We start from the raw sequence: 22,792 nt of genomic DNA, 5'->3' as shown, positions 1-22,792 counted from the left end.
GGTGGCTTCCCTGAGGGACTGCTTTGCCCAGGGAGTGAGGACATTGTGCAACTTTTTTTTACCACAGGACAATGACTTCCTGACCACAGTCCAAGTCCCTGAACCCTCCTATGTCCCCTAGCCCAGTGAGGGGCCTCCTTGGTCCAGCCTCTCACCTAGGCTCTGGGCACTCATAAGGCTGCTCTCTTAAATAAGAGCTAATGAGAAGGTGAAGTCATCTCCTGGCAGCTAACCGGTCTTGATTTTGTTTTTTAAATAACACTTTTGAAATATCAAGGCGGATTTCAGTTAGATTAATACGTTTTAATTTTTTTTTTAGCAAGCCAGGAGAACATTAACTTTTTATTAGGTTTGTGTTTTTTGTTTTTTGTTTTTTGTTTTCCTTTTTTTCTATTTTACTGGCCGGTAACGGGATCGCAAGCCTCGGTGTCGCGCCCGCACTGGGGACCAGCAACGGGATCGCAACCCTCAGTGTTGCACCCGCGCCACAGTCAGCCAGTGAGTGGGAACCGGTCACCACATGGGATCTGAACCCTCGGCGGGAGCGCCACCGCGCTCCCAAGCGGCGCACTCTCCAGTGCGCCACCGGGTCGGCCCTTGTGTTGGTTTTTTAAGGGACAGAAGTAAAAAGCTTGGGCTGAAGATCAGGTGACACTCAGTGGGTGGGCAGTGGTGGTCTGCCTGGCCTGGGACCCTCTGCCCCTTCTGCACACCTGTCAGGGGACTGATCTGGCCACCCCTGCTGCAGGGACAATGACCCGTAGGGATTGGAAAGCTGCTGGCTGGTCAGCTGACAATCTACCTGGGCAACCTACACATCAATGTTGTCAGCAGACTGGGGGCTTCTAGGCCACCTTTCATAGAAACCAGCCTGACCGTCATCAAGGGAGACAGTAAGTGTGGCCTGCTGGGAGCCAATGACCATGCGAAGGGCCTTGGTGAACGAGGGGCAGTGGGAGCTGCATGCAGAATCCTCAGCGGATGCTCTTTGTTCTTGACTGCACTTCTGCCCAGTGCCCACAGACACTGCGCTCAAGGCCACATGGCCTCCCAGGGAATGCCCTGCCTCCTGCTGATCCCAGCACACTCCTGCCTTCTACAGGAGGGAACTCTGTGCTTCAACACGTTCCAAGTATTGCCAGTCAGGAAAATCAAGGAGACTAGACCACCTTTCTCTGTGGAATGCACTGTAAAGCAAATATATTTCACAGGGCCTAGTTTCTTGCAGTCTTAGGTTTAGTCTAACTTCTTAAAAGTACATATAGAAATGTTGACATTGCAAAAGACAGGAAATTTTCCCCAGGCTATAGTCTCTGTTGTAAGATAAAGAATTGTAACACAGCAAGATTGCTGACTCAAGGACAGACAAGTTACTTGATTGATATGTAAAGATACTGGGAAATTGCTGTAGGGAAAGACAGTGTTTGCTAAGATCAAGCTTTTGTTGGTGGATCAACATAACCTTTTGCAAACTGCATTATGGAACATCACCTTGCTTGTTTCACTGAATATTACCAGCCTCTACTGTTAAACTATAATTAGCCATAACCACACCTATGTTCTTTTCCTGTAACTTCCTGGTCTGGAGAATAAATGCAGGGTGAGAGCCCCAATTCATGGTTAATTTCCCAAAGGAAGGAATGCCTCACTCTTGAGGGTTCCAGAAGATTAACCCCTTTGGGGTCTCTCACTGCTTGGAAGAGATGGGCTTTGAGTAATCTTTTTGCAGCTCTGTCACCCAGGGGAAGAGAGGTGATAAATCCATGAGAAGCAAAGCAACATTTCTCCCCCAAGTCCAGTTCTCAGACTGTTTTATAGGGACCATCCCTGTGTGTTCACTTCCTGTCTAGTAACATTTCCACCCAACACATACACACATCATTTGCTCTTTCACAAACAGCAAGAAGAAATAACATCTGAAAATGATCTTGCCCTAGAACAATGTTTTATTTAAAATCATATTCCCTATTTAGGTCCTTCCTTAATAGACATGTAGAATTATGATTTTTAATGAGTTAGACTTCAAATTTTCCTTTTTTTTTTTTTTTTTCCTTTTTGTCTTTTTTCATGACCGGCAACGGATCGCAACCCTCAGTGTCACGTCCGTACCGGACCGGGACCGGCAACGGGATCGCAACCCTCGGTGTTGTGCCCGCACCTCGCTCAGCCAGTGAGCAGCTGGTCTGTACGTGGGATCCGAACCCTCGGCGGGAGCGCCGCCGCACTCCCAAGTGGCGCACTGTAGCAGTGCGCCACTGGGCCGGCCCAGACTTCAAATTTTCTAAGTTCAAAATAGAACTTTCCAAATAAACAGGAGCTAGTTGTTTTCAGTCCCATCAAAAATAACCTAAACAGGGGCCGGCCCGGTGGCGCACTGCTATAGTGTGCCGCTTGGGAAGCGCGGTGGCGCTCCCACCGAGGGTTAGGATCCCGCATACAGACCGGTTCCCGCTCACTGGCTGAGCGAGGTGCAGGAGCGACACCAAGGGTTGCGATCCCGTTGCCGGTCCCGGTCCGGTACGGGGGCGACACTGAGGGTTGCGATCCATTGCCGGACATGGAAAAAGACAAAAAGGAAAATAAAATAAAATAAAATAAAATAACCTAAACAGGGGCTGGCAGTTTAGCTCACTTGGTTAGAGCACAGCCTTGTAACATCAAGGCAAGGGTTCAGATCCGAGTACCAGCCAGCCACAAAAAAAAAAAAAAAAAAAAAAAAAAAAAAAAAAAAAAAAAAAAAACATAAGGAATGTTATAGAAAACATGAAAAGATATTCAGCCTAATCAATAATTGGGGAAATGAAATTAAGATAATGATATACAATGTTTTAATCACTAGGTTTGAAAATTTTAGTAAGTCTGCTGAATACAAGTTGTGCTGCCAGTGGGAAGTGGCTTCTCCCACCCCCTGCTGGTGGCTGGGTACACTGCCAAGCCTTTGAAGAGGGACACATGGCACTGACTATTGAAATTGAAATGTTCACTCCCTTCAACATGGCAAATCCCATTTCTACACTTATATCTTTTAAAAGCACTCATTTGTGTATACAAATAAGTATGTATAAGGATCATCATTACTTGTAAATGGTAAAAACTGAAAACATTGTAATAGCCCGTCAATGAGGAAGTAGATAAATGAACCACGCACGCCTCCACTGGGGAATACTACGCAGCAGTCAAAAGGAACACAGAGAATCAGAACATGCTCTCCCCAGAACATGTGTGTGAAAGAGACTGTACATGCAATGGGATCCTGCTTGCACCACCCATAAATAGAAGAACACATTAAAAATTTATTTCTAGGGCCGAGCCTGTGGCGCACTCGGGAGAGTGCGGCACTGGGAGCGCAGCAGCACTCCCGCCGCGGGTTCGGATCCTATATAGGGATGACCGGTGCGCTCACAGCGCTCAGCGCGGTGCGGCCGGTCTCAAAAAAAGGACAAAAAAAAAAATTATTTCTAGAAGGATGTGTAAGTAACTGGTCTGAGGAACTGGCCCAGGGGAATGTAAAGTCACTTTCCATCTGAGACCCTCTTGCAGAGTTTGGTTTTTTTCTCCCATGTTTTCATACTACTTTTTTAGCTGTTAAAAGAAAATAAAACTAATTTTTAAATTCTTTAAAAAGTTCCCCAAGGACACATTTTAAGAAAAGAAACTGAAGAACAACACATACTGCATACCATTTAGGTAAAAAAAAAAAAACTATATTTTTTGTTTCTGTACATGTGTATGAATACACGGCAACAGCCCTGAAGTCTGCCTTCCTGCCAATGGGTACTTGAGAAGAGGCAAATTGTAAAGAGATCACTCTCAGGTATGAGAAACTATTCATGGGTAACTCATAAATTTAAAAATCTTGCCTTTGAAAAATAAAATGAAATTGTGTCGAAACAAGAAAGTGCAAATCTATTCAATTAAAATATGTGACATAAAAAATACTGGTATATTTCATTGAATCATTTCCTAACTTATGCACACTTAAGTTTATCCAAATATAACACTTTTGTACCGTAAGAATGTTTATTTTGCAAGTGATTTTTAATTCTTTAGCCACAATCCCCCCACATTTTGACATTACCACATCTTCTTTCTATAGTCTTCTATAGACATAGAATTTGTTAGAAGCTAAAAGGGAAAAATACATTCTTTCTGCTAAATAATATCCCATCATATTTGACTTAAAGATTATTAACCTTTTGAATATCAAGAATTGAAGCTGCTCGGGAGGTCACATTTATTTATAGGTTCCAAAATAGCCCTGAGGTCTGAATAGGAAAATATCTTTTATAAACCATAACAAAACTCTCACCTCAAAATAAAACACTATGAAATTTACACCATTATATCCATATTCAACATTTTTACAATATCCAGAAACCTACTGGATCTTAAGAAATGACAATAAAAATAGCTTCACATTCAGAAAACAGAGCTTATAACTTAGATGACCCAACTTGAGGCCCCGTGCCCTATGCAGAAGTCTGTTCAGTTACTGGACCATTATAAAATCACCATTGCTAAAAGCACAGATCCTTGGGCACCCAATACGTGCTAAGCAGAACAACTGTTTGAACAAAGAGAATTTAAGTGACATTAGTTTTAACAGTTCATTTGAATGGGGTACATTATTTGAATTCCCTAAGATGCCCCAAAGGCTCGCGGGTTTGCCGGCACCATTTCTGGGGCTGTAGTATCCTTTTTTGGTTTCTATCAAGTGTATCCGCAGCTGTGCAGTTCTAAACCAGCTTCTAGAACTTCTGCCCCAAAACTGGTATTAAAGTGCCTACAGTACTGTCTCCCAAAATTTCATAAAGTGTCAGGTCAACACAGGCCACTGCCTTACCGAAGATGGACAGCTTCATCCCAGCCCCCGCCCCCACCATTTCCTTTAAAAACAATAGAAGGATGTCTCATTATGACAAAACTACTTCTCTGAAAACCCAAATTGTGTTAGTAGTGATTAACTGTAGTATCTAATACTTAGGCAGACTTGGGGAAATCCCAGCGCTTCCTCAGGGTAAGATGTTGATTACATGATAACCTGGTGCCAAATGTCAAAGGATTCACTCAGTTCCCACCCTGTGGCCAGGGCTAACTGCTGGTGGAAATCTCCAAAGGGACAATCCTCTCCGGGTCCACTCCATGCAGCCAATACAAAGGCTGAGAGGTGACCCAGACCCACGTGTAGGCCCTAGATGAGCCTCCTGGGTCCCACCACTTTTCAGCAAAAAGACCTGGGTTAGACAACTCTAGCCTCGTTACCTGCCACACTGGATGGAGTGCACCCAGTGGGTCTCCAGGCTGTGCAATCCTGTTGAATACATATGACATTCCCTGGAGGTCACACTGAAGCCACAGTAGCAGTTGCCCTTGCGAGCACAAAGCCCCGTCTCCTTTCAGTTCATTTGTGTGCGTGTGCACGCCTTCTACACTGTCCACTGTCGCACCTTCTACACTGTCCACGCTGTTACAGCCTGCTGCTGGAGGCTGTCGGAGCACGGCGGGGGCTGTGCCTCTTATCAAAGTCTTATTTCAGGCTGGGTCACTGTAAGAAAATTGTGTATGCAGCACTGGCATTTAGCCGAGTCACCAGAAAATTTGTCAAAGCAATCCAGGTAGTGTTTTGTTTTTTCCCGTTCCTTTCAAAAAATAACTTCCAGAGGCATTTTTTAGCAACTTACTTCAAATGTTAATGAAGAAACGTGAATTCAAGGGCACAGACTTGAGGAGCTGACTCAAGAGTTATACAGATGCACAAAACAAGCTCTAAATGCATCAAGAGGTGTGAAATTGTGAAGACAGAAATCATTTGGGGAAGAACTGCTCCTGTTGTAAGTTCTCTGGAGCTAATGGCACCCCCACTGAGATGGTTATTCACCAGATCTGGTTGCTGTCACAAATGTGACTTTGTTGCTTTGTAAGTGTCTGTCGGGTTCAAGGTTCTGCCTTTCCTTCCCTGGGAAGGCCATGGCTCTCCAGGCAGGTGCCAGGCTGCGAGGGGCTAACGCAAGCCTGCTGGGGTGGGATCCATGGACCTGGCCTGCAGGACAGGACCCCCAAGGCTCTGGAAGACAGCACCCACCACCACGTACGGAATCCAAGCAGTCGTCCACAATGAGAGGACAAGGGGCCTGAGCGAACGCTCAGGGCGTGTGGTAAAATTTCCCAAATACTGTAAAAGAGAAAACGCTCACACTTAATCATGTTCAAGACTAATTGTGACCAACCAGGCGTTTACAACCACATGTGCTAACTGACCACTGGGAGAATAACTTTATTGCGTTAGAATAGAAAATGAACCATGTGGACTGGCCGGTTAGCTCAGTTAGAACATAGCTTTGTAACACCAAGGTCAAGGGTTCGGATTTCCATACCAGTCAGCTGCCAAAAAAATAATAATAATAATAAAAAAAAGAAAGAAAAAAATGAGCGAGCTCATGTCAGGCCTGCAACTCACCCCACAGAGCAAACTTAGGTACCAGGGCAAATTATGAAGATCCGTCTTCTGTATGCAGACAAGGGGGGTGGGCGGGAGGGCACAGTGCTCTTGCCAGCAGGCACCAGGCGCACGTGTACCCACTTCTTTGTTTGGGCTCTTTTATTTACTCTCCGGGATGCATTTCTTCATAATAACTTGGTACCCATGACTCTTCTGACAGCTTGGGGACAGCAGGCTTTGCATATGTTTTAGGCCAGGGTCTGGCCCTCCTCATGGGCTTCTGTTTCACCCACAGCCACCTCCTCTCTGCTCCAGGGAGCCGGTCCCCACTGACAGCGGGGAGGGACGCAGGCGGAGGCAGCCTGGCACGGCCCTTCTGTGTCCACAAGTCCCACTTTCCAGCGGTATCAAGAACTCCCTCTATCCCACTCCTTGGGAGGGTCCCAGCTGAGAGGACAAAGGTCCTGTGATTCTGTTCTTCACCTCCCCGAGGTGTCCAGTGCTGCCCGAGCCTGCTGGGAGGAGCCTGGCGCAGCACAGGCCATCCTGGCGGCCACTGCTGCGTTTCCCCAGAGCGCGGCCTCTGTGCACCCAGGCAATTCCAGAACTGCTCTGTCCTCCTCCTCCCTGGTGAGTCTAGCACAGGGCTGACGTGGAGCACTTTATTTGCTAAGCTGTGAAAACACTGAGCCGTTCTCCATCCAGGTACTCCTGTCACAGACCATGAGCAACCGGCTCTGGAGGTGACATTGACGGCCAGCCTGCCACCGCTCTCCAGCAGCCACGCTGTGCGCACAGAGGTGGGTTGTTTGTTGTTGCTTTTAATACAAGGGTTCACATCGGCAAGAGGCAACTGAGAGGCACGGAATTGACTTCGCATCCACTCAAACCACGAAAGTGACTTCACATCTACTCCAAAACTGTTTCAGCTGCCAGAGTCCCTGATCTCCCGTAACCAAGGAAATCTAAACGGAGGGGCGCCTCTCACCTGTGATCAGCAGCGTCAACATTGCCTTAGAAATATTTCTTCTGTCCAGCTTAGTCATAATTTACTCAAACACTAAAAAGTATTAAAATATACTTCAACTTTCCCCCTAACTATGTTTATATATAAATCCCTGAGAAGGTACCTGTCAACTTGAAATTCACTATTTACAGTTAACATCAGGAGTGCAAGCACAGACCTGAGCCCCTCCCTCTGCACAGCAGGGACTGTGCTGTCACATGCAAGGACAGCAGACCTGGTCTCCTTTCCTAAAAAGAAAGTGAGGGGGGACAGAGCACCTGTGCCAAAATTCGGAACCCCCAGCACGGAACCCGGCATGATCTGCCATTCGTTCACTCCTGAGGATTTGGAGGTCACGAGATGAGGCCTCAGCAGGGACACCTTATCTCTTCTTATGAGCCACTTGCTTTTCTGCCCTTTTTAGACCTTAGCGTGGGTGGCACCAGGGATGATCAAGGAATTTAACCAAACCTTGGGAAGAAAGCCGGCAAAGGAAGAAAAGACAAACGAGGATGGAGAGAGGGGTGAAGAGGGCAGCAGGGAATGAATGTGGTGACAAAGCTGGAGGGGACACTGTGGTGGCCACTGACACAAGAGGAAAAGGGGGGTCACTGCCCATCAGTCCCCCTCCACAAAGAACACTGAGGAGTATGGGGGGGGACCCCTCAGTGAGTAAATGCAGCTGTTTAAAGCAACAAAAATACACAAAAATGAAAAATTATCTCAAAGGATGGTGGATTGGACCGTCAGGGAGGTGCATGTTTCTGTCCACCTCAGGGACCAGGCCACCACATCTTCTCTGATGCATCCCTTGCCTAAAGAGGTAGACATGACAATGTTGCTTAAGAATGGACTCGTCACCAACCTGACGCCAGCCCCATGAACCCCCTCCAGGCAGCTCAGCTCATTCTCTCTCAGTGGGGGGCAAACAAGCCCACCTTTGCCTCTTGTCCCCTTCCCTTTCCCTCACTCCCGAATGCCACTGACAGTTCAGTCTAGCAGGGGTGGGAGGGTGCACCTGGCACAGATGTCTGTCTATCCACACGCTCCTGCAGAGCCCCCCAATTGGAGGCAAGAATAACTCTACAGACCACCCTGTGGAGAAGCATCCAGACTTCTCTCCCTGGCCTCCTGCACTTATCAAGTCTGGGCAGGGGGCCTGCTTGCCCCTCCTCCTGCCCACTGCAAGGAGAAGAAAACAAGAGCAAAAGCCTCCCTGCAGGGTAAGGAATGAGGCTTGGCAACACTCTCCCGGACTTGGAAAATTCCTCTACCAGTGAATCTGCTTCCACGTGGCAAAAAGGCGAAGTGCCAGGCAAGCTGATGGTGAGCAGAGCACTGGGGCTGCCCAGACCACCTCAGGAGACCACAGAGAAGGGTTTCCTGCAGGGGGCCCCGGATGCAGTTCTGGAGAGAGGGACTGGGGAAAGTCTGCACCCCAACCTGGAACAGCCCTTCCTTTGCATGGGTCTCACCAGGGACCACACCAAAGCCCCCAGGAAGAGAGGCTTCTCATCCGCCTGCCAGAGCTCTCCTGCACATCTGCAGTTCTCCACGTTGCCCACGCAGCCAGCGAATGGCCACTTCCACCTACCCGGGCAAGTGGCAAGCTCTCCCTCAGGGCTGCCAAAGAAATTGCTAGCCTGACCCTCACTTGCTGGCTTCGCAGGCTTTGCTAACTGCACGCGTCTCTAGAGCTGTGTTGCTGATACCAGGCATCACTGGACAAGCCCCATGCTGGTTCCCGTGTGTCCTGTGCACCTGGACAAGGCTGTAACATGCTAGGGAAAGGCCCCAACTTGTCCACTTCAGAACTGCTTGGGATCAGAAGAAATAGCCAGTCTTGTGCTGTCGCACCATTGACATCCCATGCATAAATGGTGACTGAAAATAGGTTGTGGTGAGGTAGAGGGCTGAGCGGGACAAGAAATGTACATTTCTGACCAGTAGGCAGCAAAGACCCAAGGCTCGGGGTAAGAGTGGGGGGCGCCATACCATTCCCGATGCAAGCTTCCCATGGTGGTAAAAGGCAGGAATATTTGGCAACTGACTGAGGGCCGGACACTGAGTGAGCCCAAGCAGAAGCTGCCTAACACTGGCTGCTCCAACGACAATGAGATGTTCTTACGAAGGTGAAACCTATTGTGGGCACTCAGGATGGGCATCCTGGGACACCACCAAAAGGGCAACAGGGACCTCTCACAATGCCCATGCGTTAAAGCTGCTCTTCTCAGTGAGGGCTGCAGTGTAGCCAACTGGGGTGCAGCTCCCCCAGACCAGTGTGGTGAGAACCTCCACAATAGAGACAGGGGCTGGAGTTGCTGACAAGCTGCCAGGCAGTTCTCAGTGCAGCCAGCATTGAGACGCATGAACTAGAGACCGTTTGGCACTGCCTGGCTGGGTCCATGGCTGGCAGATGAGGCTGGGACCAGCGGCAAGCTTGGTGATGCATGGATTATGTACATGTGGCTGGAAGATGCCACAATGCTGGGGGACATGGAAGAGACAACCTCCAAAAATAACGGAGGTCAGTCACAGCCCTCACCTCCTCCAAGGGGATGTGGCCAAACCCAACTCCTAGGCTACTAGGTGACCCACAGCCACCAATATCAGTAGTTGTCAAAGTGGGTCCAGAGCTCTGTGATGTTCATCTTGATGCCTTTTTGGGATGAAGGAGGAACTCACTAAAATCTGATTTCAAACACTATCATCATCACACAATCTCCCAACAGCCTGGGTGCAGCCTGGTGTCCTGTTCAATGGGATTTTTGGAGAGGCAAGTGTGAGATCCCTGAAGGCTCAATGCCCGATGGCGTCGAGTGGGAAGGAATAAGGAGAAGCCAGCGCCACCGCTGCCCACAGCATGAGACAGGCATGTAGCCAAGCTTACAATAAAGAGCTTCCAAATCAGTCTGTCATATTTGAAATCTATGGCTTCCAAGTGTTTAAATTAAATATTTAAATAAAGTGCATATGTGACAGATACTCTACAACCCAGATGGCTAGAGATTCATTAGAATTTCTCAGTGCTTGGGAGATAAAAGTGTGGACAGAAAACTCCCACTGAGAGCTGGGGACCCAGGACAAATCACATCTGTGCCCTGCCAAAGGCCCCACCTCTTGGAAATCCTATACAGTTGGCATGAGGATGAACTACGACATCAGGGACAGTCATCAAAGGGAAAATAAAAGCAACACCCACACAAGGGAATCTTTGGAATTGAGTCTGCAGGCGGGGGCTGCCCAGTCTACTTCAGGACAATTTGCCTAAAACAAGTTTGCTTAACGTTCAATTCTAATCAATGGTTCTAAAAATCGCTCCCGTCCCCCCATTCCAGTCGTCTGCACTCTGGATTCCTTAGTCTTTTTGCAACTGTTTTACATTTAAGGATATCTGGATTCAATTCATCTAAGAGCACATATGACTTATTTTTCTATTTCTGGTATGTTTATTAAATTTGCACCCATTTTATTAAACGATAATTTCATCTCATTTCTATTTTTTAATCTGCTAAAGATTTTGTATCCAATTTATCTAAAGTCCCTTGCTTAAAAAATAAGTTTAGTTCTAGCAATAAATACATGTTTACCTATGTATTGTTTCATAATTTGACAGCATATGTTTTCATTATTATTAGTGTATGGACAAGAGAATTTAAAACATAAGATACAATGAAATCCAACGCCTCTGTCTCACATGATCATTTTGCTGTAAAGTCAATGCCTCCGTCAAAAAGAAACAGATGTTTGGCATCACGTAACCGAATCCGTGACAACATCCAGTGCACACGGGCACCGCCATGAGGAGGGAAGGCAGAGACCGAAACAAACAGCAAAAATGGGAAGAATCCCACGAATTCTGCATAAACTCTTACACGTATCACGAATATTTATTGCTAGAAATAGTATTTTAAACAAAGGGTCCTCAGATAAATGCAATAAGAGCTCCATCCCTCCTCAAATGCTGCACGTTTGATAAATAATGACTAAAGATTCAAAATGATGCAAGAAACGCCCCTGGATAAATTGGTCTAAAAAACTCTCAGTTGAGGTTCTGTGAAGGGAGACGTTTAGGCCCACTGGGTGACGGTTGCTGGGGGACTGGTTTTAGGCCAATCCATCTGTGCTGTCCCCAGCTCTGCCTTAGGAGCAGCGTGGACAGACAGCGTGGAGACGTGGACGCCTCGTGGGCCGCGGGCGGGAAGCGCAGGACAGACGCGCCGGGCCCTCCCCGCGCCCGCGTCCCCACGCGGGGACACGCCGTGTGCGCGCGGGGCCCCTTCACGTCCTTTTCCGCCAGGGCGACGCCCGCCTGGCCTTGTGCGCCTCTTCCAGGCGCTTCCTCTCCGCCTCCTCCGCCCGCCTCTTTTCCTCCTTGACCTCCTTGTACCGCCACTTGGGGATCTGCAGGTGGCCGCTGTCCTTGGTGCTGCCCTTCCGGGACGCGCGCTCGGGCTGGAAGGTGGGCGCGGGCGCCTTGCTGATGCGCACCTTGGGGACGACGACGCCCGGGCGCACGCTGCTGCGCCTCAGCAGCTGCAGGGGCAGGAGGCTGGCCTTCCGCGACGAGGGCGAGGGTCGCCGGGCCCCCAGCGGGGGGGCAGGCGGGAGGCTGGCTCTCGGGGTCCCCTCCCCGGAGGCCCCCGAGGCCTGGGAGGTCCGGACGTCCTGCTCCGTGTCCTCCGCCTTGTCCCCCTCCCGGGCACGGGGGTCCTGGCTCCCCCGCGCCGCCAGGATCTCCTGCACCGCCAGGCGCCTTTTCCCCACGCACGGGGGGTTCTCGGGGCACACGGTCTGGCAGCCGATGGCCACGGCGGGGCTGTAGAGGCTCGTGGTCATCCTGACCATGTGGTCGAGGACGCCCCCGTCCTCCAGGCCCCGGCCCGGGCGGGAGGGCAGCAGGGACCGCACACACTCGGCGAGCCTCTGCAAGCAGCTTTTGGAGCCCGGGGGCTTCAGAGCAGTCTCGGGCTCCAGCGGCAGCTCCGGCTTGTACTTCTCGCCGAACTGCTCCGGGCAGGGGCGCTCGAGCAGCCTCTGCATGAGCCGCACGGCCTCCCCGCGGCCCGTGTACGCGGCCCACTCCGGGGGCGACATCCCGCGGCGCGGGTCCCTCGCCTGCATATCTGCCCCTGGAAAACGGAAAGCATAAACAAGAGTGGGTGGTCGCGACAGGAGCTCTTCCCTCCCACAGGCCGAAAAGGGAGCAAAAGCAAAACTTCCAAACCTGAGAACAGGCTCCACCCTAGACCTTCCACACTGGGACGAACGCGCCGCCTCTGACCCCACCTACTGCGTTTCCTGATGGAACAGAACGCCCCGTTTACGCCTCCATCTGATGGTTCCCGAAATAAGAACCAGCCTGAATTCAGCGCCTAAATCACGGGATTTTTTTAAAGAAATAAGATTCCATGGCTTTCCAGCAATGGAGAGATGGCAACAAAGGCGCTTTGCAAATGCTTGGATGATGTGCCTAGAATGTTCTAGAAATACCAACAGTCATTTGCAAAGCACTTGGTGCCATCTCACTTGGAGGACGGCTGTGGGGTCTATTTTGTGAGAGGTGGTGGCCCTTCCCTTCGCACGCTGGGTGGTTAGCTGGCCACGGGTCTGTCACCTTCACCAGACAGCGGGCTTCTCCAAGACAGAGGCCACATCCTATTTACTTTTGCTTCAATGCATCTAGTCCTGGCGGGCAGCAGGCTTGCTTTTCACAAAGGTTCGTTACAAAACGATTGGCAGTCACAGTGGCTGAGGAACCTGCCTGCGGCTGCAAAGCTAGTGATGCAGAGTGAGGGTCTCAGACTTGGCTCTCCGGACCTCGGCCCAGCGCACTTCCTACCTGCTGCATGTCAGGCAGGTGTGACGCCTAGTTCTTCTGTGTCAACTAGGCTAGGCTGGAGTGCCCAGTGATATAATCAAACACTAATCGAGGTGTTGCCCTGAAGGTGTTTTGTAACTGTGGTTCACATCTACCCTCAGTTGACTCTAAGTCAAGGACGTGACCCTCCATAATGTGGGTGGGCCTCGTCCAATCAGCAGAAGGCCGTAAGAGCAAATACTCAGCTTTTCTGGAGATGAAGAAATCCTGCTTCAAGACTGCTGTATCGACTCCTGCCTGCGTTTCACCTGCAGGCCCCCGCTACCAATTTTAGTCTCACCAACCCCCACAATCGTGTGAGCTAATTCCTTACAATAAATCTCTTAATATAAACATTCCATTGGTTCTGTTTCTCTGGAGAACCTTGACTGATACATCCCTTACACTAGTCACTTCCTTAATAAATCTCCCCATATCACCCAATGCCCCCCAATTATTGTAAAGTTAAACTTCAACTCAACGTGGTGAAATCTGCATATGTTTCAACGTGGTAGTATTGAAATTAATATGGAATTGTTGTTCAATTAATCTTAGTCCAGTTGCAGCCCCACATATAGTTAAAAATCATTCCGGATTTCAAGTCCCATCAGTCATGTCGCCACTGGCAAAGCAATGTAGAAAACTGGGGCAATTATCTAGTCTGCCAGCTCCCTGGGGACTGAGCCCCGCAGAAGCTTCTTCATTTACATCCCACACAGACCCAGGTGTCTGACGCGTGGGGGCTGCTCTGCGTGTGCGGAACTGGGAGGGGCGGGGGTGCAGACACTTCCCTGCCCCGCCAGCGCACAGCGGCCTGTGGCCCAGGCAGACCCGGCTCACCTGAGCTCGCCTGATGATGGCCTTAAGTCTGTGACACATTAAAGAATAGCCATATTAGAAGAGTGGTAATAATTTGGAACTGGAAATCAGGATGGAACTCATTAGCTAGAGTACAATTTATAAACTGACTAAAATGAAAAGGGGGCAGTAAAACTGTCATTGTGAAAAACAGATGACACATTAAACCTTAATTAATTGCGCGTCATTTAAAAAAGGAACAAACTGCAAGATTAAAATCTTAATGAATGCTGCTTGAAAGAGATATTTTTCAAATGCTGATGGAAACTAAAGGCACAGCTGTCCAAAGTTTTGCCTCTTCTTCTGTTGTTTTTCCACCTTTCTGAAATGATCTCGGAAAATAGAAACTCTCTAAAACACAAAGGCTGTTCAGCCCTAGAATCAGAATCATGGCATAAATTGGGGGCCACCTCCTAAGAAACTAACTTTATGGGCAATATTAATGGCCTGAGCATAGCAATTAAATTATGAAGACAAGTACTGATGATTAACATTTTATTCATATAAAATACCTTTCGGAGAATACAGAGACCTTCCAAAATGCCCCAGGAGACCCCTGGCAACCTCGCCTCCCACCCAACCTTGCTTCACCCTGTGCTCAAACATGTAGACAAGAGTCGGGCTCTTGCCAGTGGGCCCACGTGCTGCCACCTTGAGTGCTGTGAGTTGTCTATGCAAAACCCTATTTTATTCAAGGCAGCAACACACTCACTCCTAGGAAATGCACCACGATTGGTGTGACCCAGGGTTTCTCATCCTTGGCACTACTGACATTTTGGGCCAGAAAATTATTTGCCGTGGGGGCTAGCCTGTGCATTGCGGGACTTTTAACAGCATCCCTGGCCTCTACCCTCCACATGCCAGTAGCACTTCACCAGTTATGACAACCACAAATGTCTCCAGCCAAATGTCCCCTAGGGGGCAACGTCATCCCCCGTTGAGAATCACTAGTCTAATCTAATGACTGCAATCCTATTCCCCATTTTTAAGCCTCCCTCACAGCTCAGGGTGGCCAAGTCACCTAGTGCGGGTCCACAAGCCCTAAAGAGGAGTTTGCCTCCTGATAAAAGGAACCAATGTGGGTTGGTGCTGCTGCTGCTTTGTCTGAAACAGGGGTCTGGGGACTGGAGGTCTCGTGACTTATGTGGAATCAAGAGGTGACAAGTCAACAAGCTAAGGGTTGCTGAGTGGACAGAAGACAAGAACTGGGGTCTGTGATGTCTTCATAGAGTCCCAGGCCAGCTCTAGATGGTGACAGCCAACCTCAAGACTTCTAGTAAGGTGAGAAAATAGATGCCTGTTTTCTCTGAGCCATGGTCAAGTCAGGATTTCTGTCACTTGCTGCAGAAAGCATTCCAAACAGGTGATAAAGGGAAAAGATCTACTTTCTATCACTCAATTTCACAAGCCCTTTCCCCTGGGAGTCACAGCCAGGCCCAGCAGGAGGTGACAGAGCAAGAAGCCCCAAATGTGTTACTTCCTTTCCATTCCTCCACCCCCATCCCCATGTTATCCACCCTACAAAGCCCGGTTCATGTCTCCCTCCTGCCAAGAGGCCTTTCCTGGTCACTGGTCACAGGGACCACTGTGCACCAGCCTTGGTGGCCTTGTGCCACCTCTGGCCTGTTTCTTGGGCACTGGGATAGAACCACGTGCAGGAGCCTGTGCTCCAGCCCTGCAGTGATGACGAGCCACCTCTGCAGTATGGCAGGTGGACACCATGCACCCCTGCCCCAACGAGGGACCCAAGTTGGAGGATAAATTCTCTAGTTCCCTGCCCCTTGGTGGGGCATTTCTGAGATGTCTTTTGTTTGTCTCTCAGAGGGTCCAGCAGGACTGAGTCCCACCCAGCTGTCCCCAAGGGTAACTGGTTCATTAGCATGCACTTATCAGCTTCCAGCCATTCCCAATCTCACTTCCCTCACCCTCATGCCCCCAAGTCCTTGCTTCGGGATCTGCTTTTGGGGATGATATGGAACACTAGACTTTTAGTCCTTTCTCTGGCTAAAAACTTGAAACAATTCCAATGTGGCAAATTCTCCGTTTATCAGAAATTCATGCTTTCCTTACAAACAGAAGAAATCTCTATGGATACAAATCATCTGGCTTTCCAGAATTACATCATCAGGGCTCGCCTAAGACGAGAATAACCATCCTATCAACAACGGGAGTGTCTCTGCCCTCTGTTCCTCTCCTGCCTTCACGTCTGCCTTGTTCCCTGGAATTGCAAGAAGGTTCAAGGTTTTCCTTTGCTTGCTTTTACTTCCCCAAGGCTGCAGCAATTACACCACACTTCAGGTGTAAAACCGAGCTCTCTTAAGCAGGTATGGAACCTGCCAACCTCCACAAGTTCTGCCTCTATTCAGAAAAAAATCATGTCCTTGGTATGGCTTCTCTGAGCCACTTATTTAAACAGACCTGTCACTTTGGGGCATAATATTCCATTGAACTAACAAGGTTCTGCAGCCATCTCCCCCATGACTCTCATCAGCAGAGCTGATATTATTCCTTAGGAAGCAAAAAACCAAAGATCCAATAAATCAGCCTTTCAGAACCTGATTATATTTTTTTATTAAAATCCAAAGTTCTGACAATTCTAACATTATTTTGTTCCACCTGACAAGGTAGATAAGAGCTGATAGGTGCTTATATGTTAGGAACTCTAGGAAAATCCAAACCATTTAGGGGGGCACCCAATTCAATGATTCATCATTTCTAAAAGGAAGTGATTCCTTTTGAATACAATGAAATTGCAACTCAGAAATTCAATTCAGGCCGGCCCATGGCTCACTCGGGAGAGTGTGGTGCTGGTAGCGCCGAGGCCACAGGTTCGGATCCTATATAGGGATGGCCAGTGTGCTCACTGGCTGAGCGTGGTGTGGACCACACCGTGCTGAGGGTTACGATTCAGGTGCAGAAAAACACTCAGGTACAGAAGAATATTACACCTGGAAAAATTAGTACGAGAAACACATTTTTTACCATTAATATGTAATGCTGGTGCCTTCTGATTTTAAAATTATCACAGGATGACCATTCTGCAATTAGCTATCAAGTTACCTTATCAGCTGTATATAAAAGCATTCTATGTTGAAGTGTCAATCTAAAAGAAATGTTCAGGCTATTAGTATCTTTAAATCTTTTAATTTTTCTTAATATTGATATATTTAAGTGGAAGTCAGAAGCTATTTAAAAATAGCTATGCAAATTTTTTAAATATCTCAACAAACATCTTGATTGCTGTTCACCAAACCCAGAAAGACCATTCAATCACATATTGTTTCTTTTAAAATATATCCACACATCAACAGTAAAAGCAGAATAAAACCCACTTTTCTGGGAAGAAAAACTGTAAACTTACTTAGTAGTAATAGTAAAAAATGAAAATATTCTAGAAGTTAAACACTACAACCAAAGCCTAAAAGGGCAGATCAAAAGCTCTCTGTGTATGTGTCATGTTTTCATTTTAGGAAGGAACACAGAATAAGCTGGAAAGGAGGAACAGAAGAGAGGAAAGATTCTCTTCTCACTTTTTCTGTCCTTTCCCATTTAAACTAGTTATATCGGTGGTTCTCAAGAGGAGGCAATTTTCCCCCCAGGGGGACATGTGGCTGGAGACATTTTCGGTTGTCACAATTGGGGGATGTTTAAGTCATCTACAGCGGAGCCCTGGGATGCTGCTAAAAATCCTACAGTTCGCAGGACAGCCCCCCACAACAGTTACCTGGCCCCAGATGTCAATAGTGCCGAGATTAAGATTTCCCTGAGATACGTGTTTATTACCCTCAATAAGAAAGTTTAAGTATCTCATCACAAGGCTATTTTCCAAAGGGAAAAATATACCATATTTTTTCATTCATTTAACAAATAACTACTGCACATAAATCTACCAATAATGGTAGCAAAGGCAATGATCATAATCAACATTTACTGAAGGCTTCCTCCACGCCGGGCATGTGTCCACAGGCTGTCCCTACAGGAGCTCACCCAAACGCCACCATGCCAGCCTGCGGTAGGTGCTGCCAATGCCTCTTTTTATAAGAGGAAACTGAGGTCCAGAGAGATAAGTTACTGGCCCCAAGGACAGAGATGGTCAGTGCAGGAGCTGGATTTGAAATCAGAATCCTGATTTCTGGGTCATTTCTGTTGACCTCTGTGCTCTGCAGGAGTCAGAGTTCAGGGAGGGACACACCAGAGGCTGCAACAGACCATCCTGTGCCCATGCAGATTATTCTAGACTATGATGGGGGAGGGGCTGAAAAGAAAGAAGGGGGAAGGGAGAGTATATGAAACCTAATGTCAAATTTGTATCCAAATAACACGCCCACTGCCCTCGAGCAGACTCTTATTCCAGGAGATGAGACAGGTGATTCAGCAATCCTGTAAATGTTACTGGCAAATGCCTGAAACCTCTAAGAGACCCGGGGATGAAAGCACCAAGGAAACAGAGACCCCCGCATTTCCCAGAGGGATTAGAAGGCAATCGACCTTAAAAAAAAAACTTTTAAAGAAGTTTGTAATTCAAATTAATTCTTCAGGAAAAATGCACTGATGTGATCGACACCATACATTTTCAGCTGAAAAAGTAAATTACTAAAGATCTACACTCAATTATAACTAGATCCAGAAGCAGTAAAAGCGGATAAAGCTTCCACCAAACACAAAAGCATCACATTATCACCATTTAATTAAGGGGAAGCATCTCTCATTGATATAGGACAGGCAGGGTCCAAACGCTGTTGAAACTGATATCTCATTTTTTAAAAATGAAACTGTCACTGAATCAAAAGTACAATCAATGGAATTCATTTTAATGATGATCTCTTTTTATTTCCAAGAAGATTTCCATCTTTGAAGCCTCTATCTTCCTTCACTGAATTTATTTTTCTTATAGCATCCCCTAAGACACTCAGGTTAAAGCAGGAGAAAAAATAAAATCCAAAGCAAGTTGTGAATCCTATAACTCCAGATTAATCACAAGAAAAATAGCAGATGGGCTCAGGCTGGGTACAGTGTACACCGGCAGGTATCAAGATGGTCAAATCACGAACAGGTTAAGACTGAGAAACTGTCACAGAGTGGAGGAGACTGGGGATACACGATGCGTAAATGTGGGAGCCTGGCTGGGGTCCTGGGACAGAAAGGGACATTAACAGAACTGAGGCCTGGAAGAACTCTGATGCCATCTTGGGAATAAGAGGGTGCTATGGTTTGAATGTTGTGTCTTCCGAATTCATACATTGGAACTTCATACACTGACAGTATTAAGAGGTGGGGACTTTTGGAGGTGATTAGGCTATGAGATCTCTGCCTTCATGAATGGGATCTGTGCCCTTATAAAAGAGGCCTGAGGGAGCCTCCTTAACCTTTCCATCATGTGAGGACACAGCGAGAAGGAAAGGGCCCTCACCAGACATTGAATCTGCTGGCGCCTTGATCTTGGACTTCCCCATCTCGAGAACTGTGAGCAATAGATTTCTATAGTTTATAAATTGTCCAGGCTGAGGTACCTGGTTATAGCAGCAGGAAAAGACAGAGGGGAAGTGTCACTCTTCAGGAACTCCTGGCAGCAAGCGGGACTGGCTGAACCCAGTGCCAAGAGCAAAAATAAAGACAAATTAAAATAATGACATTGAATAATGGTGATGGCAGCACTGAACATTGCCTGAGATGTTAGCTGCTGACTTGCATCTGACACCACATGCGCTTCACACACATTTTCTCATTTAATTCTCCAAATAACGCGATGAAGTTGTGGGAAAGATGATCACGTCGCATTTTAGAGTGAAGAAAAGAATTAGGAAAGATTAATCATGGGGAATTTAGCTCGATAGTTCATTACATCTGTAGAGCCCTCAAGAGTTTATAAAGTATGAGTATGGTCACATTCCAGCCTCAGGGAGGTGGGAGAGAGAGGGGTCATTACTCCCATTTCACAGATGGGGACAGAGAAGTGCTTTCTCCAAGACGACGAGGTTGTAAGAGGCAAACAGGGTTGTTGCTCTTGCTGCTGCAAAGCTGTAGCCTGAGAACTTTCCATGCTACAGTGCACCATCGAAAAAGGAAAGTGCCGCACGACACATCACCACCCAGCTCCAGCCACCAGCACGCAGGGGGCTAGGATGGCCGGGCCGTCCCCCCCACCCCCGTGACCACCTTCAGTAGGACAGTCTTGCTGTTGAGAGCCAAGACGAGAACACACCTTTCTGAAGAATAACAAATATGGGGAGGGCTTGCAAGCAGGCCGAGTGGACAGGAGGAGGCCAGGGGGTGAGGGAAGATGTCACCCCTCCCAGAGCTCAGCAGGGAGCAAGAAGGGGGGGGGTCCTGCAAGGTAACCAGTGCTGTGACCTCCCTCCGTGACCCTGAAGGCCTTTGCTTTGGGCTTTTGTTTGTTTTTTTAAAGTCAGATAATGAATGATAACCTGAACAAAGAAACTATTGTTGCTGCAGTTGCTAGGCTCTGTATCTATGGGAGTGATTCTATTCTTTAAAGGCGCAGCTCCAGTGTTCCCGGGACCCCTGCACAGTGCACAGGACAGGTGGGACGTACCTGCTAGCATCAGGGCTCGGATGCACTCTGTTCGTCCCTGCATGGCAGCTTTCATCAGGGCCGTGAACCCGAACGCATTCCTCCTTTCAAGGTCAAGACCAGGGAAATAGTTCAGCAAGTAGTTGGTGATGGTGGCGTGCCCTGAAAAGAGAAGCACACACGTGTGTAGGTTCACGCTCCCACGGACAGCGCTCATTCCAGCAAGGCCTTCCTAGACAGAGAGAAACGCCGAGTCATCCCTGGGCCCATCTGCTGAGGGTGTGTTTTCCTCTCCAGCACCAAGGTAGCATCCTCCCGCAGCCCAGGAAACTGGGGAGGCCCTGGCCACGGCGTTGCTGTGTCCCCTTCAGCAGGCCACTCGGGAGCTGGGCTGTCCTGACACACTGGAGAGGAGCGAGGACACAGGGGCAGTACGTGGAGAGCTGACCCTGCCAGGCAGGAGCCCTCAGCTCCCACAGGAGCCTCCAGTGCAAACATGCGGAGAAGCAAATGAGCTTCAGAACCATTTCCAAGTGCTCCAGAGCTCCAGGGAGGAAAAAGTCATCGTCATAGCAATAGGGTGTTGCTAATTCACACTGACACCCGCTGTTACCACTCAGAAGCGTAGCACACTCTCTCTCTCTCTCTCTCTCTCTCACACACACACACACACACACACACACACACACACACACACACAGACACGGAGTGTTGTGACCAAGCCCCCATAAATCTAAGCAGGGAAGAATATTCATTTGAGAATATAGATTTCTCCCCTTTCTCGCCTTGCACCTCCCAAAAGGATCTGAATTTCTGCTCCTTCCCAGAGGGATTCTCAAAAAGCCCGTGGTGCTCTCAGTTGGGGATGAATAAGGAAAACATCATGTAAAAAGCACTATCTCCAGGATTCACCCACGGAGCACCCAAACGGAGCGGGAGACTGTCCTCAAACAGAACTATCTTGGGTCAGCTGTCCATGCCACCTGATGCCGACTAGCCCACACTCCTTAAGTCCTTGTGTGAATACCCTCCCGCCATGCCCCGTCCACTGGAGCAGGGTCCCAGCCTAGGCACTCATGGCACTTGCGGCCGGACAGCCATTGTGGGGCTTTCTGCACACTGCAGGATGGTTGGCTGCATTCCTGGTGTCCACTCACTAGATGCCAGTAGCAACCACCCTCCACTCCCACCCGGGTTGTAACAAAACCAAAAAACGTGTCCAAACATTGCCAAGTCACCCATGGAGGGCAAAATCACCCTGGTTCGGAAGTATCATCCCGGAGGATCAGGCTTCACTGTTTCGTGACCAACCACAGCAGGTGGAAAACAGATTCCTCTCCTGCCCTTCATCCCCTAGCACCGGCCAGACCCCTCCCCTCAGCTGCCAGCCTCAGGAATGTGGGCGGCCTGCAAAGTCCCCCTTTCTGAGCCCCAGTGGGGGGCTGGGTGCCAGTCCCCACCCTTAGACACGGATGATGACCTGGCTCCTGTAAATCTCCACCCCCTGCATGTTCTTTGGCACTCCCCACGCCAGGGCTGCAGGTAGCGGGCCTTAGGGCCATTTCGATGCACCCGCTGTCATTAGCTTAGCAGCCCTCCCTCCCTGCAGGGAAGCGTCTACACCAGTGGAAAAGCCAGGACCCCCGTGGCCCAGAATCCTCTCCCCATCCGTCTTGAGGGCAGAGGCTCCCAGTGGTTGGCGCTGCGTGTGCTCTGGCCTCAGAGAGGAGGTGAGGCAGACTCACCACCTTGCCCGCAGCCTGGGGAGGTGGGGCGGCTCCAGGCTGCGTGGGTGCCCTTGGCCTGGGCTCCCCCAGCCCCACCAGTCCTACAAACCCAGCGCTAATCCTCCCAGCATGCTGAGCGGCTTCTGTCTTCCCAGCCACACCCCGATGATACGCTGTCCCTGCGCAGACCCAGCTTCCTCCTCTGAGGGACACGCGGACACTCCAGCTGCTGCTACCGCTATTAAATCCTGTGGATTAGCTTCTCACCAACTTTCAACGCGAAAATAAACAACAAAAGTAAGAGAGTGGCTGGGCCGGCCCGGTGGCGCACTGCTACAGTGCGCCGCTTGGGAAGCGCAGCAGCGCTCCT

At 48.8% G+C, this 22,792-nt stretch overlaps 2 protein-coding genes across 2 annotated transcripts in view; one reads left to right on the top strand and one right to left on the bottom strand.

Annotated features, from left to right (window-relative positions):
* LOC103597390 overlaps positions 1–8,328 on the top strand; it is a 30,620-nt gene extending 22,292 nt beyond the window's left edge. Inside the window, exons 2-6 of the mRNA XM_008581218.1 lie at positions 6,735–6,843; positions 6,932–7,034; positions 7,145–7,239; positions 7,870–7,877; positions 8,223–8,328. Of these exons, the coding sequence (XP_008579440.1) occupies positions 6,735–6,843; positions 6,932–7,034; positions 7,145–7,239; positions 7,870–7,877; positions 8,223–8,328 (421 nt within the window). The remainder of the gene's footprint in view (positions 1–6,734; positions 6,844–6,931; positions 7,035–7,144; positions 7,240–7,869; positions 7,878–8,222) is intronic.
* Positions 8,329–11,726: 3,398 nt separating this feature from the next.
* The window catches only part of ANKRD33B (ankyrin repeat domain 33B), a 94,019-nt gene continuing 82,953 nt past the window's right edge, over positions 11,727–22,792 (bottom strand). The window contains exons 4-5 of the mRNA XM_008581217.1: positions 20,717–20,857; positions 11,727–12,577 (exon numbers count right to left, since the gene is read on the bottom strand). Coding sequence (XP_008579439.1) covers positions 11,727–12,577; positions 20,717–20,857 — 992 coding nt within the window. The remainder of the gene's footprint in view (positions 12,578–20,716; positions 20,858–22,792) is intronic.

The sequence above is a fragment of the Galeopterus variegatus genome, unplaced genomic scaffold (genome assembly GCF_000696425.1).
Source record: "Galeopterus variegatus unplaced genomic scaffold, G_variegatus-3.0.2 Scaffold2300, whole genome shotgun sequence".
Lineage (NCBI taxonomy): Eukaryota > Metazoa > Chordata > Mammalia > Dermoptera > Cynocephalidae > Galeopterus > Galeopterus variegatus.
The sequence above is the reverse complement of the archived record's forward strand: the minus strand, read 5'-3'. Positions and strand labels throughout refer to the sequence as shown.